This window comes from Akebia trifoliata, chromosome 3 (assembly GCF_017979445.1).
Source record: "Akebia trifoliata isolate Shusen 1 chromosome 3, ASM1797944v1, whole genome shotgun sequence".
Lineage (NCBI taxonomy): Eukaryota > Viridiplantae > Streptophyta > Magnoliopsida > Ranunculales > Lardizabalaceae > Akebia > Akebia trifoliata.
The window spans coordinates 54,148,391-54,168,012 of NC_141377.1; the positions used below are offsets into that span (position 1 = coordinate 54,148,391).

At 36.6% G+C, this 19,622-nt stretch overlaps 1 protein-coding gene across 1 annotated transcript; it reads right to left on the reverse strand.

Moving 5' to 3' along the window:
• Positions 1 to 3,184: 3,184 nt before the first annotated feature.
• On the reverse strand, positions 3,185 to 18,461 carry LOC147408016 (uncharacterized). Its single transcript, XM_086436842.1, has 4 exons — positions 18,146 to 18,461; positions 11,881 to 12,142; positions 6,123 to 6,190; positions 3,185 to 3,737 (listed from the first exon to the last, which is right to left on the reverse strand). Exons 1-4 carry the CDS (start codon positions 18,275 to 18,277, stop codon positions 3,480 to 3,482), a joined length of 720 nt encoding a protein of 239 aa, XP_086292968.1. The 5' UTR covers positions 18,278 to 18,461; the 3' UTR covers positions 3,185 to 3,479.
• Between the last annotated feature and the right edge of the window lie 1,161 nt (positions 18,462 to 19,622).

Sequence of the window (19,622 nt, forward strand, 5' to 3'; positions counted from 1 at the left end):
TATCCTCTAAAACGTGAGAGAGAGGGAGAGTTAGGAGAGAAGAAGATGTCTTTTAACTTGGAAAGACCTCTCTCATATATACAATTTTTTGCTTATCTTCCTTTTTTTTCAATTTCTTTTTCTTCTATTTATAAAAGAATAGGAAGTCCTCTTTAAGAATTTTATTCTTTTTATTCATAAATTTGTTGATGATTTATTTTCGATCACGTTTTCCTAAGAGTCAAAGTCGGACATTGAGGGGCATTTCGATCATTTTTGTAATTTTTCATAAATTTCTCTGTTTTCATCGATTTGAATCTCGTTAGACTCAAAATTATAATTTGAATGCAATGAAGATACTTTCGAGATTTTTCGGAGATCCAAGATTCATGAGAGGTATTTTCGTTATTTTGTAGATTTTTACGAATTTTGACATAAATTTTTTTCTAGTCTCAACGTAATTATTTTTAAATTTCGATGTCATATTTTTCTAGCATGACGAGGTCTCTAGATTATCAAAATGTGTAGTGAACCTAATCGTACATATTTGCTAAATCAGGTATAAGGTGTGACAATCTTAAACGTACATAACTTTCTATGTCAAATCGTAATGAGTGAAAGCGCATCTATGGGCATGCGCACCTGTGTTGTACCCACTGAGGTCACTCTAGCAACATTAATCTGTTTGCATTAATCTATAAATAAACGAGTATGACCTCATCAACCAACAAGAAAAAAAGCATAGCTACATGATAAGGAGTCCGAATTTTGAAGAAACCCTCCTTGTCTCAAAACACGTAGCAATTTATATTTATTCTAGTCCCTACTTATCGTCAATATCTAGAATACCTACTCCATGGAAAACATGGGCGCTCCTCTCTGTCTACACGAAACATTCAGAATAAGCAAAACATGACGTCAAAGGAAAGGCGTATAAATTAAAAACCTAAACCTGACGCAATTGCTTGCTTTATGATCAGGTTGCAGTTCCTGCAAGTCTGTAACAGTCTCTCGCTCTCAACTTGTTTCCACGTGGCATTATTTTTTCGTTCCATTGACCACCCTTTGTAATAAAAGATCATGAGATCAGCATTTTGGCCCTTTTGTTTGGCTTTTGTGGTGAACGGTTGTTGATTTGATTTTGTTCTCTCTCTCTCTCTCTCTCTCTCTACATAGAAAAGTAGTTAGTGGCAGGCAGGGCACATGCGGATTTGCGGAGGTAATAGGTATACACCAAGTGGTCAGAGCATCTTTTATGCCACTTAGACACTTTTATTACATCTTGGTGACTTTTTAGTAAGTAATTTATTTAATAGTTTCAGAACTCCAAATATGCATGTTAGCCACTTTTTTTTTTTAATTATTATTATTATTTTTAAATAAATTAATAAAATAATCATTATTTTCAAAACTAAACACATTACAAGATGAGCTTTGAAGTGCATACGGTGGCTAAAATTAGTGGAGCTGACACTAACAGATCCACTAACAAGTTCATTGTGGAAAACTCTTAGTGGGAGGATTTCTGAGGTATTGACTGTTGATCTCATGAAGCTTTTCCAAAACTAACGTATCTGATTTTTTTTAAAAAATGCAAAATTAATTCTATACCTTTTGATTAATCACCTATATTTTTATTTAAATTTAAAAAATGCCATTTCTATATGATACCTGAAACCACCAAAAAAACTCTCTTGGACTATGTAGGAATCCTCCTCTCTTTACACTTGTTGATCCTTCCATGTTTTACTGGATATGATAGTGATGACAAGGGCGTTGAGGACATTCTGACCATTAGTCCTTGCTTCAGTATAAAAAAAATGCTGTAGTATTAAAAAATATATATATGGGAAATGTTCAGCACCAAATATTTTGGCAAAACATGGGTTAGAAGTTTTGATCATCATCATCAAAAATCAGTCCATTCCAAAACTTCTAACCTCATCAAAAATGATTTACAAAAAATGGACGGTTCATGATTTTTCAACTTGTAAACATGGGATTAGAAATTTTGGAATGGGCTGATTTTTGGTGAGGATGATCTCCTTACGGTAGAGATCATCTTCACCAAAAATCAGCCCATTCCAAAACTTCTAATCCATGTAGGACAAAAATGATTGACTAAAATGTTGGCCAAAATGTTTGGGGTTGAACGGGACCCTCTCTCTATATATATAGGGTCAGGTTTAAAGGACAACCATTTCAACACACATATAGACAACGTGTTTTGTCTTATATGGGCAAAAATGTTTGGAAAGGACTGATTTTTTGTGAGAATGATCTCTGTGATGAGGGGATCATCCTAGCAAAAAATCATCTCATTCCAAAACTTGTAACCCCATCAAAATTGATTTACAAAAATTGGACGGTCTATAATTTTTCAACAAAAATTGGACGGTCTAGAAGTTTCATAATGAGCTGATTTTTGGCAAGGATGATCCCCTCATCACAGAGATCATCCTCACAAAAAATCAGTCCATTCCAAATATTTTTGTCCATATAAGACAAAATACGTTGTCTATATGTGTGTTGAAATGGTTGTCCTTTGAACCTGACCCATATATATATATATATATATATATATATATATATATATATATATTTCAAGTGTAAAATCATCAACTTGAAAGAATGAAAAAAAAAAAAAAAAAAGCATCTTAAATATTCATGGAAAAAACGTTTAAGGGTTCCACTAAAATTTGGTTTCAAAGTTGAACTTTGGATTGATGTATTTAAGAGTAGCATTTATTTAGAAAACTAAAAAAACACGATCAAATGGCATTGTGGAGAAGAAGTGGTGATCTCACCATCACCAAAACCCAAGGCAAGTATTTTGACGAGAAAATCGAAGGGATTTTGAGTCCCGACTTTGAAGTGGGTCAAACCGCTTAAAAATTTAAGAAACCCTCTTTCTAATATGACACGTGCCTTTTACATTTTCGTTATTATTTGAGATAGCTCTTGAAGAACCACGTGTAATGCAATGCAAAGCGGGATGGCCACTTCAAAGTTTTTTCCATTGCAAAATGTAAAGACATGTTCAAAAAGGGTATGTCATTCGTCTGAAATTTAATGCAGTTAGTCTCACGTTCTCAAGCCTCGGGTCACAAGAAGATTTCCATGCAGGCCTGTGTACCCCGAATAGAGAGGAGAAGGTAGCAGCCAACACATTCTCTCTAGCTCGCACTACAAAGCAGGAACACTATTTGAGGGAAAGTATAACAAGATTAGAACTCAAATGATTCACGTGAAAACACACTGATGTATGTTGGATTACTTACAGTGTACATAATCTTTTTTTTTTTTTTTTTAAACATCTTGGTTTTGGTTTTGAACTGGAATGATTTTCAGCTCAAAAGGGAAACAAATTTTAGTGTCCAAAATAAATGAAAAGAAAGCACAGTTTTGCTAACTAGTAGTGGTAGTAGTAGTAGTAGTACAACAACAATGTAACAGCAATGGATGACGGTGGGCACCAATTCCGCATCAGAGTTTGTTGTTCAGTAGGTTACCCGTTGTGGCTGCTGGGGTTTTGTTTTGTCTTCAGCCTGGTTTTCTAGTTCTGAACTACTACTACCAGATGGTCTGTTGCCAACAGATGATAGGCTTTTGAGCCAAGCTACTTGAAATCTGGGGCTGCCTCTGTTTGAATTGTTTGGGGTCTCGGAATTGACAATCGAGTTGTTGGAGGCAACACCTGCCAGGAATCGGTATGCCACTTTGCTTGCAGATACGATCTCTTCTTTAGCTTGGCGAAACTGCCAAAAATACATAATACATATACCAAGTTGAGAATAGTTTAATTCACAAGCCAGACACCCAATTCAGTATGAACAACAGAGGATTAAGAAAACAAGATAATAATTGAGTTAGAAAAAGACTGTTAATCATATTTAATTCATTGCTCCTTTTCCTGTGAAATTTGGATGCATTCTTTCAAGTGGAATGTGTTTTCCCCTACGCTTTCTTTCAAATCCTGGAACGGTGGACTAATAATACCTTCCCTCATAAAGAGAGATCTTTGGGCTATTCTTCCATCGGTCATTGGTTGTTTGTACTTAAGGTTGTAGCTGGTTTGGGTCTGCCTTAACCCGATAATCTTTAAAAATAAAAAATAAAAAATTGGGTGTTTCAAGGTAAGGAAAGTACTCCCCAAGCTGTGGTTCGGGAGATCTAGGGCTTGCTCTACTTTTGGTCAAAGCTGAATAAAGATTTTGTTGGGGTCTCTTTTGCGGATTTTGTCTTTAGATGGGATTCTGTACGCTTTATGATTTTCTGGGGGCTTTTTGTATATGCTTTCTTCTTTTTTCTGATCTCTTTTTATGGGGGCTACCTCAGCCTCCTTTTCTTTTTCTCTTCTGTTGATTAATAAAATTTTAACACTTACCAAAATATATATATAAAGCTTATTATATTATCTCACCAACACTTTTATACCACACCAAACAATGAAATTAAATATCAAGTCTAAGATGTGGGTAACTGTTCCTATATTTTTAATAACTGCACCCCTTCCCATTCTTCTCCAAAGAAATGTAGGTTTCTACTCAGGTGTGAGAAGTTCTTCAAGTTCTAAAGGGACAGACAAGATATGAGAATGATCAACAAAAATTTTTGTTGGCTGTTGTATTGAGTAACATGCCTTATATCAAGGCATGTGAGTTCAGATCTTCCCTTACTACCTCAATCTACCCCATTTTTTGCCTTCTGGCCTTTCTAGAGAAGTTAAACTGCACCACAACACTCCTCAATAGTTTTGTCATTGGACATAGTTGTACATGGGCCAAACCATCTCAAATGAGTCGCCTCCATTGTATCTCCCAGTGGGGGGCCATTCCTAAATTTCTCAAATGCACTCATTTATGAATTTTTTTTTTTTAATTCAAAGATCTTTATTAATAGCATGATCGAGGAGACCATTAAGTAAAGTACAAACAAGAGGAAAAAAGAAAGCAACAAAAAGAAGACGAAACTCAAAGCGAACTACACAACGATGCTACACACCCAATCCCATTTGGCTATGGAATCTTCAAAAAGACCCCCTTAGACTCCACGAAAATCTTGCTCCACAAGATTGACCCCAAGATAGAAAAAATAGCGTTTTGGACCAAGGATTCCTTTCCTTCGAATGTCCTAAGATTCCTTTCCCTCCAAATTTCCCAACAAATGGCAAATAGAGTAATGCTCCAAAGTTTTCTCTTAAATGCCGAGAAGCCCGCCCCTATGGCAAACCATTCTTCCACTAAATTCCAAAACGAAGAGTGCACCACATCACCCCAAATCATCTAAGAAAGAAGATCCAAATCTCTAAGGCCACCTTGCAATGAATGAACAAGTGATCTATGGACTCCCCATTCTCCTTACACAACCCACAATAGTTAATGGATATGACCCCTCTTCATAACATTATCCAGGATCAAGATTTTACCCAATGACGCCACCCAAACAAAGATAGCTACTTTTGAAGGAACTTTTAGGCCCCACGCATTCACCACCGGGAAAGAACACTCATACCTCCCTAGTAAATTACAATAGAAGGATTGGACCGAGAAAGACCTGTTCTTACCCAGATCCCAAGTACGACAATCCACCATCGAAGAACTAATGACCACGAAATCCACACTTGCAATGAGCTTACCACTTCCACCTACCAACCATTGAAAACTCTACTGAAGCCAAAACCCACAATTCCTAGAGGAAGAGGATTTGGCATTTTTTCAACTTTATAATTATGCATTTTTTCTAATCTTACAACTCATTTACTGCAACATCCTCATCTCTACAATGCCCATCTATGAACATGATTCTTTATAAGCATGGCTAGTTTTATTGCTGCCTTTCAAAAATTTCATGTAGTTTCAGCGGTGATCACATAGCACTTGAGAAGTGTGCCACCACTTCAGCCAACCAACACTAAAATCTATTGAGTATGTTCTTGGCCTGACCACCTAGCCCTACTCGCTTAGAAGCTAACTCACCCTCTCCCTCTATGCACATCCCCATCAATCTCTCAACAAGTGTCTAAAAGAGCAAGTTTGAAGGCCCAAAGGAACCTGGATTACCATAGTGAAAGATAATAGCACACTTTCAATAACAAAAAGAAAGAAAGGAAGCAACCAACGTAGAGGGGAAGTGCATCTCACTCGTAAGGCCGTATTTCCAGCAGCTTCCATGGCTGCATCCCCGGCATTGGCAAACCGATTGACCCAACCTGTAAATGACAAAGTGTAAGAATATGGTCCGTAAAGTGGACCACAACTAATTTTGTTTTAGTACATCAGATGCATTCTACCAAACGACAATCCAAATAGATAATTATATTTGTGATACATTGATCTAAGGTCAAACAAACATAAAAACTGTGGTACCATTAGGTACTTTGTAAAGAACACTAAGAAATTAGTGAATAACAATGAAATTTTTTTATATACATAAGGATAGGTGTGTCATGATGTCGTTGGCTAATTGGAGTAAAGAGAACCAAATGTTTTGTGTGCATAACAATTGTAATTAGCTTCCTCTTCCTCCATATATTACTTCTTTCTATTTTATTGATTAGTTGTTGTACAGTAGGTCTAACTTTATGAAAGTATTTGCAATTTGAAAAGGAAATTCTGAGGAATCAAATCCATACGTCTTTTTGAAAAGTATACATTTGGTAAGCTCCATGAAGGAACTCATGAGTCAAAGTTTTGTTCTGTTCCAACATGTTTTGCGGAACATTCCGCTTTAGGCCGTGAACACAAAGGAACATAGGCTCTAAAATATTGAATGCTTTGGTAGTGTTTCAGATTGTCTTGAAATTTTTCAGAAAGTCTTGGAATATTTCGGTTGAGACTATCTTGGTTTTTCTCTTAAGTAAAACATTGCCTCAATACATTGGGTAACATTGCCTAAAAGTTTTGTTCTGTTCCAAAATGATTTGGCGGAACATTCCGCTTTAGGCCGAGACCGTAAAAAAACATAGGCTCTAAAATATTGAATGTTTTGGTAGTGCTTCGAATAGCCTTGAAATTTTTCAAAATGTCTTAGAATATTTTGGTTGAGACCATCTTGATTTTTCTCATAACCAAAACATTGCCTTAAGACAAAATTTTAAACTGTGTAAAGATATCTCCCCCACCACTCACCTCCAACATGGACCAATGAGAAAATATGACCTCCCTATGCAAGTCAAACAAAGAAGGCCACCAGACCAACGGTTCAGAGTAAATTTCAGAAATATCCAAGTCAACGACAAATCCCAACCCGCAAGTTGGTGTTCATCTATGGAAGTAGTATTAATAATATTATTAATAGTAGATGTAGAAACATCCATCTCCATTGGGAGTTTGTTGATTTTTTCAAGAGTTGATACGCGTCATAATTGTTCAAATACTTCTCCTTGCAGCAATCCCCCAAAGATCAATGGGAGTCAGTTGTTCAGACATAAAATAAATTTTAGTGGAACAAGTCAGTCACTTGCTACAAGGATTGTATTTATTATGTTGGCAGATCATTGTGTTGTGTAGAAATTCTGATTAATGATTCTGATAACTCTTGCAACATAACTCATGATCGCCTTCATGTTCTGGAACTATGATACATGCTCCCAACTGTTGTCACACCTTTCATATAGAGGGAAAGTAGGTGTCATGTATTCCCTTGGGTAGGGTAACCGTTGTAGGGTAGTTAGGTGCGACAAGTACTGTTAATAAGGAAACCATCTTCTTTCTAAGAGCATTCCTTTTCCAGGCACTAACCGAGCTTTGTGATAAGAGACAAAATCATGAGGCGCCCAATCTTGTTTATAGAGTTTAATTCTAATAGCAGGGCATAACACCTTAAAAAAAACTAAAGAGTCATTTTGGGAAACTTTTTTAGTTGTAAAGGGTGCCAAACGCTATTCTGAAAGCTCATCAACAAGTCAGAATCATTGTGTCTTGCAGCAAGTTCTATATTGCCAACGAGCTACTCACTTGTGGGCACCAATTTGCACCCTGTAGGGATCCAAGGAAAAACAAAACTCACAAGCCTGTGGCCCGATCTGGCCCAACATTTTTTAGGGCTAAAGCCCAATCCAACACTCAGCTCCAGGCATGGGCCTTGTCTTTTGCAGCCCAGTCTCACCACTCCTGTTAACAAGAACCCTAGATTTTTCCCCAAAACCAGTCCACTTCAAGTTTTTCCACCTCGATGGTAAATTATTTTTAAACTTCTAAACCTTAGCAACAATCCATCATTTTCAAGCTCGCCTTAATCCCTTGTAGATGGTTTTCTCCTTCAAAAATCTATTATTTTCTACTTCAAAAATCCAATCTTGTTCTTGATATTTGAAGGTTGAATTAAATATTGTTTTGTTCCATGATCACACCTCCATGTGGCATCCAAAAACATGGTTGGATGCCACATGGATGTAGAGAACAAAATTTTAAGAACTTCAACAAAAAAAAAAAACAAAAAAAGTTTATTTTTCACCATTGGATTTTAAATTTGGGAGTGCAATGGCCATCCATTTCCAAAGCCTTTAATCAGGCCAAAAGTTTTGTTTTATTTTATTTTTAAATCCAATCTAGACCATGAACTTTAAAGAGTCGAGGTGCTATTTGGCCAACATGACAAACCACGTGGGCTTAACAAACCTTAACAAAGGTGGGAAGACGGGAATTTTTTTTTCCTGCTGCAGAGTGAATGTTGAAGAGGACTTTCTTAGGTAATTACCCTATTAGAGAGGACCAAGGTCACGGGGTATGTTACTAGTTTGAGAACACTAGGGGGATGGGGGCACCTCCAATATTCACCAAAATGGAGACGGGTTTGTACAATTACCTTGAAAATTTTATAAAAAATAAGCCCGGCTCGAAGCCCGACATTCTTTAGGGTCGCAAGTTGGGCTCGAGCTAGGGGGTTCTAAATTGGCCCTTGCTGATTTGGTATAAAACCCAATTGGCCCAGCCCAATCATGATCAAACAAGGTCAAGCTCATTTTACACCCGTAGCCCCCTGTAAACAATTGACACGCCTAACACTCTCACACCTTTTGGTTGGTCCCAAGGTCCATTGGCATGGAATACCTAACATGACACCAAGCGTCGACATTGGGCCTAAGGCGCACCACCAATCTGTCACTTTGATTTGTCCCTCTCTTAATATGGTTTACCCCTTCACAAGGACAAATAGATATCTATCTCTCAAGCATCCATGTAAACAAATGGCGTCTAAGAATGTGCATAACATGTGGATGTCATTGAATATGTTGCAAGTGCTAACTAGGATGACACGATATGCCTATCTACCAGGTCTAATGTGAAGGCATGGTTTTGATCCCAGGTATATAGTATTACCAATGGACTTTACCACCTTACTGAAATAGCACCTTCAAGATTTAATTCATGTTACAAAAACAAAAGTTCAATGATCCAAGCATGGGTAGGTAGATTTACAATGGTGGCAGTGGGAGCACTAGACCCCACAAGAATTTTCGAAGTCAAGAAGGTTATGAGCCATTGCTACATATATTGCCCCAGCACCAAAAAAAAGTCCTCTTAGTTGCCCCCACAAAAAAATTTCCCTTCTTAGTTACCCCCACAAAAAACTTTTCCCTTCCTAATTGCCCCCACTTGGGAAAATTCTTGGCTCCACCCCTAAATCCAAGCAGTCTTTCAACTATAACACCCTTATAAATCTATATGTTCCTTAACAGATGAAAGCATACGCATTTTTTAATAACAATCTGAACTGACTTTTTACCAAATAATGGACTTGTTCCATTATTCTATAAGCTATCATCAAATAGAACGATTTAATGCTCCATTACAACTTCTAGACTCCATTGTCCTCATCTATGGGGAATAACAATTAACAAGTTCACAATGAGAGCAACCAAGCTAACTACTGATTCCAACTCCCAATTATATAAGTTCATTATTAAGACCAAGTTTGAGGAAATTTCATCACCTAACCAACTGATAAAAGTTTGGATCATTTGGTCTTGAATTAGGCTAGTAAGACTAACTCTGTCATGCTCCCACCCTTACTAAGGCTAGTTCGGCACACACATGGATTACTATGTTGGCCAATAACACCACAACCCTCCGGATTTCTTGGCTTAGATCAAATTTATAAAAGAATTCAAACAAAAAACTTTTTTTGACTTGATCAAAGGCTTTGAAAATAGACGACCACCGAACTCCCAAATTCAATTGCAATTTTTTAAAGTTCTTAAAATTTTGTGATCTACATCCTTATGGCAACTGATCCATGTTTTTGGATGCCATGTAGAGAAGTGATCATGGAAATTTCTTAAATTAGTCAAGAAAGAGTTTTCCTTCAGTTTTTTCTGCTCGATATAGAAAATAGATTAAAAATAGATGTCCTCAAAGAAGTACACCATACCAGCAGTCCTCTAATAATTGAATTTTACTACCTATTCCAACTTTGAAGCCAATAACCTTGTTAAAAGCTTCCTCCCCTTTAGAATTCCCCTCTAGACTCCAAACCCAAATGAAAATCTAGCCAATACACTTCGCATCCAAAAGAATCAAATCCAAAATTGTCAATATTAACTCTCCTCGTAAGACCAAAAAGATATGCATCAGAGGTCAATTGGTCATACAGTGCATGCAAACTATTTTTTTACAAACTCAATTTGGTATCAAATCATCTAAAAATGCACAAGCAAGGACAAATACTAGCATCTTCCTCCCCAAATCTCCACAATCATTTGTCTAAAAGGGCCATTAATTTTAATATTTGAGTTATGAGTCCATCATTTTATTTTATTTTTGAAGACAACATTTTTCCATTTGATGGAATGGTATTTTGGCTTCCCCTCCCTATCATTCCAAAAAAAAAAAAAAAAACACAATTTTCCTCTCTATGATTTTCACTATAGCAGTTCGAATAGAGATTTAAAAAAAGAGCCCTAGGCAAACAACTTTTGATCAAAACCATTATGGCCCCTTTTAATAAGTAGATGTTATTTTCATGATGCGAATCTTTTTATCTATCTTATCCACGACTGGATGCAAAATCTTCTTTATCCTGATCTATGATGTTGACAATCCACTTACTTTGCATAACGAATGCGAGTGAAAGATAAAATGGTCTCCGATTTCACACACTTTATTCATGGTTATAGCTAACCAACACAAAACACATTCAAATCATCAAGGGAGACTCCTCAAATATTTGAAGTGCTCGTAGGAAGAACCAAAACAATTGGGGCATCGTCTGCAAACTTGAATCGCTTTCGTTTGCCTCAAATCCAGTAAATTTGGTTTTAAAAGTCACACTTACCAACAGCCTTCAACATTACTAAAAACTAGAGGATAGCGTATCTTTGTGTCCCAACCCACGAGAATCTCTCAAAAAAGTTCATCAAGTTCCCATTAATCACAATTGAGAATAATACAATGGATAGACATGTCATGATCCAAATTCTCCACATAATTCCTAAACCCATTATTCCCAACAAATTAGTCTTGCAAATGGATCTCATTTTCCGCATCTCCATCCTTAAGTTGATGCACTCATTGACCATCAAATACCACCTAAATGTTTTCTAGTCCTGTTCCAATGTCCAAGCCAATCACCGCTACATATTCTACGAGAGCTAAGTTGGGCCAAAAAGAAGTAAGGCATGCACTTAAAAGCTAAAAGTTACATGATATTTAAGTTGCTGCAGAGAAAGGTGTAAGTAATACCGTTTTCCGATTAAGTTTCTTATTATGGGCTTGTATTGCCATAACTAAGAAATAAAAATTCCCTGCATTTTAATGGTTGAATCACAAATATAATTCTACTGAGAAAACCTTGTGATTGTGACAAACAAAAGTAACCAGAAAAACATAGGCAACTGAAAGTATCATTTCAAACAACATGGAAGGTTTCATGGATAAATAAAAAGGACTTGGACGCTACCTGGAAGTTTGGGCACACCAAGCCTTTCACAAAACTCATCACAAAAGTGATTGCAGTTTTTTGACAGCAGATCGTATGAGTTTCCAGGCCACTCTCTGCTCAGTTCCCTTAGAATCTGATTTACTTCAAAGATCAAACAGTTTGTTTGCCCGAGAACAATGCATTCACGATAGGTATACATTGGATTTTTACTAGGAGGACAGCTAAAAACTCCACTGCCTTGATCACAGAACCCGAATGACCATTCCTCGTCACCATAAACCTGCCCAACAGAGTGCACCATAAATAAAAATGCCTTAAAAGTAGAGTGATGATCTTTCATAGTAAGATTCATATTCTTCATGCGTACTTAAAATCTAGAGAAACTTTAGGAGTAAATAATAGCAGAAGAAAATCAAGGTTGCAAACTGAAAAATGCATTAGGAAAAAAAGAAGGCAAGAAAAACTTCTACTTGAGAAAAGCCTTACTGTGGTAAATATTGAAATCAATTGGAAAATGTAAAGAAAACAGAAGGATATCATAAACAATGCGTTCGATAAAAGGATGAAAGAAGCTAAGGAAGTTTTCTAGTACCATGTCTAGACAATATAATTTCCATATTAAAGAAGCTTTTCAAAAAAATTGTGCTAATATCTTGCATATAGGGGATTCCTACCAGATTATTGACAAAGATGTTAGCCCAGAGGATCATAAAGGTGATGCCATGAATCATAGGCCCACGATAAAGTGCTTTCACCAAGGGGAAAGAGATTCTAGATGGGGCCCTAATCGCAAATGAAAGCATCGACTCAATTACTAAATAAAGAGCCCCAAGAATGGTTTGCACGATCAACTTGGAGAAAGCCTATGACCATGTAAATTGGAACCTCTTAGGATGCATGATACATAGAATGACTTTTGAGAGCTTGTGGATTAAGAGAATCACGAAAAGTATCATCGTCCTACTTATGATAACAGCCCACAGGATTTTTCAAAAGTTATAGGGGCTCAGGCAAGGAGATCCTTTTTCCCCATTTATATTTGACATAGTCATCAAGTCACTGGGTAAGATGATGGCTAGGACAGTGGAAAGGGGTGATCTGTGACTTGTTTCTAAGGAAATGGTGGAAGTCACAGGGTGATATGTGAGTATTCTATCTAAGGTTTCTTTTTTCATTTGGATTGTCATCTCAGATAAAACCCTAATTTAGTCATATTTCATTTCTTTAATGTGCATCGGATGGGTTTTCCCCAAATCAATGCTTCCTATTTCAAGGTTGGACTTCAAATCATTTCAGATTGTGAAAAAGATAAAACCCTAATTTAGTCATATTTCATTTCTTTAATGTGCATCGAATGGGTTTTCCCCAAATCAATGCTTCCTATTTCATGGTTGGACTTCAAATCATTTCAGATTGTGAAAAAGATAAAACACTAATTTAGTCATATTTCATTTCTTTAATGTGCATCGAATGGGCTTTCCACAAATCAATGCTTCCTATTTCAAGATTGGATTTTAAATCATTTCAGATTGCGCAAAAAGAATTTTGCAGAGCATTCTCTCCCATTTGTACAATGCTGAAGAATTCCGAAGCAAAAGAATAAACACGACAAGGTTCTAAATCTCAATTTCAAAATCAGTTCTCTCATTTGTACTTCAAATCATTTCAGATTTAGATGCTGTAGAAAAATTAAATGGGTGAAAAAATATTCATTTAGTTGACTCCATGATGATGATGATTTGAATATCATCCAAGACCAGAACTGATTTCGAAATTGAGATTTAGAACCTTGCCTGGGGTCTAAGGGAGAAACTAGCAAATCATTATCTTACCACGTATAACCATGCCATTCATAGCATAAACGTGGGTCCAAGAAATTACAGTCTAACGTAAAATCCAAGTTACTACATTACGAAATTTAAAAATGCTTGATAGAAGATTATGCTTTCCTAATTTGTACTTTTCTTTAGAATAACACCTCTGCTTACCTATCAAAAAATAATAATAATAATAATAACACCTTCTGCCAATTTTATCAAGAGTTGTTCAATTTCATAATCCAACACTCTGATTCTTTTACGAGAATCAATAACTTCATCCAGAAACCACATTGATTTCTTAAAAATTATTTTCAAACCACGTTGATATGCATTTAACTAGGTCATGTTCTCCAAGGGAAAAAGAAGAGCTGCACAATCACCTTTGGATTTGGCAAGAACTGCAAAATTGTGGGCTACAAAGAAAATCCCCCCTCGCATGGCTCATGAATCATGAGGCCGTGAGAAAGAAAATCTCCCCTTGCCTAACTCATGAATCATGAGGCCGTGAGAAAGGCAAGACCAAATACCAACCTGACATCAAAAACTTAATATCCCATATTGCCTCCACATTACATTTGGGATGTCCTTAAACCACCAACTTGTCTTGGGAGAGACCCCAAAAAAGAAAGAAAATAAATGTGATGCCATCATGAAATGTTAGACTGGCCAAATGCAGAAGTATTAATATTTCTCTACAATTTTTTTTTTAATGATGTATTTCTCTACAACTTTCATACATGCACAAACAGTGCATTTTAGGCTAGATTAGAATACCCACCATTAGATGGATCCCACCTAAGAACTATTCAAGGGAAAAAGCAGCTTTACTGACTGACAATAACCAACAGATGCAGTCACCCATTTCAAAGGCCTCTATGATGAAAAATCAGAACGGTTAGATGTGCTTCAAATTTCATGGATCATTCAGAATTGGTATGAAACAAATACTGTATCATTGAGCACTGATGTTGATGTTACTTGCTTATTCAACTCATGCAGCTTCAACTAAATTCACTATTCTCAAGATGTGATGCACCATTGGAGAGGGAGGGAGAGGAATGCACAAGTCCCCTTACTTGAATTCAACTACATTATGTTCCTTGGAATCATTTTCTTTTTCATAAACTTTGTTACTCTTCAATTCAAATATTGTTCCACACGCCAATTGAAGAACAAAAGTTCAAGAGAAGAACATAAGAAAAGTCATTTCCATATCAGAACTCAAGAAGCTTTTGTGTGACAACTTCTCTTTTTTGATAAGTATAAATGACAAATAAATAAATAAGAAAGTGGTCGAGATGACCAACCAAGGTACAAGCAAGACAGGACGCGAAACCCAAACCAGAAACACTTTACCCTTTTACTGTTACAAACCCGATCCCATGCTCGACGTGGACGTATCAGGCTGATAAGAGAATCGACAATAAATGAGCACTGGAGTTGATGGGCATTTGATCAATACTCCTCTTAGCTTCTTTCCATATCTCCAACTCAACCAAGGAAGTCAACCATGCTAGCATAATGTTGTAATTCTGGCATCACACCATGACGCTTAAACATCGAGTTTAGTCAGGAAATGCCTCCTTCACTAGCTCTAAGAGGCAGAATAACTAAAGAACTACAAGATAAGTTCTCATTTGGGTCCATGCCCAATATGAGCATCTCATTGAATGCGTTCAAAGACTATGGCCATGCTGTGTAACCGATCATCATGGCATTTCAAGCAACCAAATTGTCTTTGAGTAAGTCTTTGAAAAACATTTTCACATCATCCATGCTTCCACAGAATAAACGATGACAATAGCACTTCCAACAATTTTTTCTTGGTCAATCCCACATTTCAAAACAGTGAATATAACCTATTCCATCGTTCCACTGTCATTAAACCACCGCAACTTTAAAGAACTCTATTGAATGATAAGCCATCGCGTTCCACTTCCACCATTCCATCCATCTTGGAATAACTTCAAGACATCCACATAGTATCCACAATGGCTTGATTTGGAGCTTCCAAGTTGAAGAAAACTTCGAAAACACTTCCCAGGATAAATTTTGTGGGATACTAGCAATGAATGCCACATTGCAGAAAACATCACCACCCATCCATTCTTAGCGTGCCCAACACTCAAAAGATTCAAAGAAAAATTCCATCAAACACATTTATAGCTAACACTTCCCATAGATAGAAATCAAGGTAACAACAAAATCCACCAACAAGCACACAGCCTTAAACCACTGAGCTTCGATTTTCTTATAGGGCCACAACATCCTTAAGCTCCCTATCGCCAATGTACTCATTTATTTCCCATGCCTCACGAACATAACAATCTATGACATTCCAAACATCTTAATCCCATCAATTTTACTTCTGCACCAGCAATCCATGGTCATGATTGCATTCCTTAGAAAAGTTGGCGTGCAAGCCAAGAAAACCATTTCTTGTTATAAACATTATTAAGAGGGAACCAGGGGCCGAGATGACTAGGCCCAAACAGAGGGAAGATACTTGGGGGGGGGGGGGGGTATTTGCTCCACTTCTATGATTTCGAAATTCAAACAATGCAACAAGAATACTAGTCGGGCTGAATTGATTTTTTTTATATATAAAAAAAAAAAAAACGCCTAACACCCTCATTTCCAAGAAAAATGTTCAAACCATGTCAACCTTCCAAATCCAAAGTACCCAAAAATCATAGTGGTCCAAACCAAAATGTCCATAACCATACCCAACTTTTTGGAAATTCCAACAAACCCACTACTAAAGATAGCACCAGTGGCAAAATTGCACCAGAGAGAAATCACATATCTCATTATCTTGGGCAATACAGCAAGCTTTGATTGAAAACCTCAATGCACAGACGTTAAACTGAGACCAGAGCAACTCAAACCATTGAAGAGACACAAAATGTGGGTTAGGTAAATTGGATTCTTGGGAAGCCATTTTTTTGTTGTTAAGCAAGCAAGGGATTAGTGGTAACTGAAGATAGGTTCAAAGGGATTTGAACCTAGGTCATAGGATCAACTTTCCTCAAGCTTTTATCACTTAGCTAAGTGGTACCTTCCTTAGGAAGCCATAAATTAATGTGTGATGTGCAACAACATCCTTTTTTTACACATCAAGGGAACAGTGGACAACATTGGATTTTCAGAATTTCGATGAGGGAGCTGCCAAGATGTCGAGGAATCCAGATTTGGTAAAGTGGGAGTAGATTTGATTGACAAGGCAAAGGTTGAGTTTTCACCAAAGCATTGAGGGCTTTAGAGTAGAGGCCATGGGATACTAATGCTTTGAGGAAGGTAGTAAGTTGGAGAAGAGAGAGGGCTTAGACCCATAGCTCAGTTGATTGATATGTTTTAAATCTAATGCAACTTTGAGGTCGTGGGTTCAGGTCTCCAGCTTATCAAATAATAATAATAATTGGAGAAGAGATAAGCTTAGATGCACGCAAGGGAGTGTATGAGCCTCTTCATGCATGATGTGAGTTGTGTACAGTGATTGATAGACACTTATTTCATTATTGAAAAAAATTTATCAAAGGATTACATGGGGGATGTTAACCAACCAAATACTCCAAAAGACCGGTCTGTTGGAGAGAGGGAGAACCATGAATATAAGAGGGTCACGAGCTTAATTCGGGTTGACACACTCGAGAGCGGAGGAAAATATATACTCAACACTCCCCCTAACCCATAAGGATGGAAAGAATCGAACCCGCGAAATATACGAGCCTAGCACTCTGATACGATGTTAACTAACCAACTACTCCAAAAGACTGATCTGTTGGAGAGGGGGAGAACTATGACTATAAGAGTGACACGGGGCTTAATTGGGGTTGACACACCTTCTTCCTTTCTACTAACTAATAGAGAAATTACAAATAACTATACACCCCCACAAGCTTGGCACATATATGCTTCTAATTTTCAACCGAACTTGGCTAAGTCTTATAAAATAATCAAAATCATACCATAATTTCATATAAAAAAATTATGCTTCCAACAGGACCAAAATAGATTTTGAAACTGAGATTTAAAGCCTTGTCCAACATCCATAGGAAAGAATCGCAAAATCCGATCTTTGACTAAGTATATGAGAAAATGCTACCTTTGATAACAGTAACGCTGTTCTAGCAGATTACAATTTTACAGACGAAGGATACCAAACCAAAACTAACATGCAAAAGTAATTTTCTCTAATATTGGTCACGAATTACACTTACTTCATATTCGAAAAAATCTGAATCAAAAACTTCATATGGATCTAAACAAACTGGTTGAATATCATCAAAGTTGAAACTTGAAACCCTAGATCTCGTCTTCAACAACAGACATTGCAGTATTACAAAGGTAATCCTGGATAGATCAACTAGAATAGAAAAACCCTAAATTTTTCTATTGAATCAACAACGGTTTCAGGAAAAAGAAAAAAAAAAACTAACAAAGAACAGAAAGATGAATCAGACCTGAACAGCACTGTGGAAAATCCCTCCCAAACCAATACCGTCTTTGAAGATCTTGTTGATCTGAACAATGGTGTTGTTCGTTTTTACAGAACCACTATTTGTCACATCGTAGATATGGAGGATCACCTCCATTATCTTCAAATAAAACTCCTTTCTCTTCCCTCTCGATTGATTCTGAAACCCTAAAAACCTAAATCTTCTCTCGCTGATCAAACTCTTTTCTCTTTCTCGCAGTCTGTAGTTTTTCTCTCTCCCTCGGAATTTTCAGAAAAAAATCAGAATTTCATATCAGACAGTGATGTTAATGTCTCGGGATATGTACGAAACTGCGAATATCTTTTCTCGTTTATTACGGGTAAAACAGAAAGTTTATTTACCTAATTACCCCTAATCTTGTGAGAATGAGATGGACTTGGACTGTTGGACACGACGTGTGCACATGTACCTTTACGTTTTGTGAATATTTTGAGATAGCCCTTTAGATTTTTAAATTTATGACATGCTCCCCTTGACCTAGATATTCTCTCAGAAAGTTATGACAATGACCTCAATGCCCTTGTCAACATCGTTATCGTTGTCGCCATCATCATCTTTTATCTTCAAGGAGATTTTTCTTGAGAATGAAAAAATAAAAAGATTTTTAAGTCATTTTTCATTGGTACTAAGAGAAGATCGAGGTAATGAGACATGTCACTAATTTCAAAATATAGCAACATCTTAAATATTCATCAAACGCCAAGGGTCGTGTATTCATTAAAGTAAAAGGTTCCTCCAAAATGTTGAAATCGTGGATGGCAAAAATTGTATAGGCTTTTTCTTTTTTCAAAATTATTTATCAAAAAAGACCTTTTTGAAGTGTATTTAAATTTGAAATCTCAAATGCCAAATTTTTTGGAAATTGTTGTATAGGCTGGTGTTTTCCAAATATCTACCAAAAAGTTTACAGGTGTGTTTGAGAACATTAGTCGAATATGAGGTTCAACACCTGAAAGTTGAAGGTGAAAGTTAATTTTAACTTTGACATTTAATTGCCTTCGATAATTCAAAATTGAAGTTAGAACTTCAACTCCATCATTGACAGATCCAAGATAAGATCTAGGGTTAGGGTTCCGCAATTGAGCCTAGATCATGAATCATCTCTCAATTTCATGTCTCAATGGTGATTTCATGGATTAGGGTTTATGTGCAGGTTATAGGATCTACCATTAAAGTTGTCGAGAATAGTGATAAAAAGAAAAAATAAGGGAGGGGACTTGTTTTGGGTTTTCAAAATAGAAAGATTAGGGGGGGGGGTGAGAAGAAGAAGAATAAGAAACCCATGTTTTCAAGCTCTGGAAGATTAAATGAAAAGAGAAAAAAAAAAAATAGTATATATATATAATATATGTATATGTTGGGTTTGGATTCGTTAACTCATAAAAAAGACTCATGGGGTCAAAAACACATGATCCCAACCGTGTGAACATAAAATCCAACT

Coding starts and splice junctions, on each gene's coding strand:
- LOC147408016 (XM_086436842.1), bottom strand. CDS start 18,277: ATGGAGGTGATCCTCCATATCTACGATGTGACAAATAGTGGTTCTGTA. Junction 12,143..18,145: donor TTTTCCACAGTGCTGTTCAG/GTCTGATTCATC, acceptor TCTGTTGGGCAG/GTTTATGGTGACGAGGAATG. Junction 6,191..11,880: donor TGGTGTGCCCAAACTTCCAG/GTAGCGTCCAAG, acceptor TGTCATTTACAG/GTTGGGTCAATCGGTTTGCC.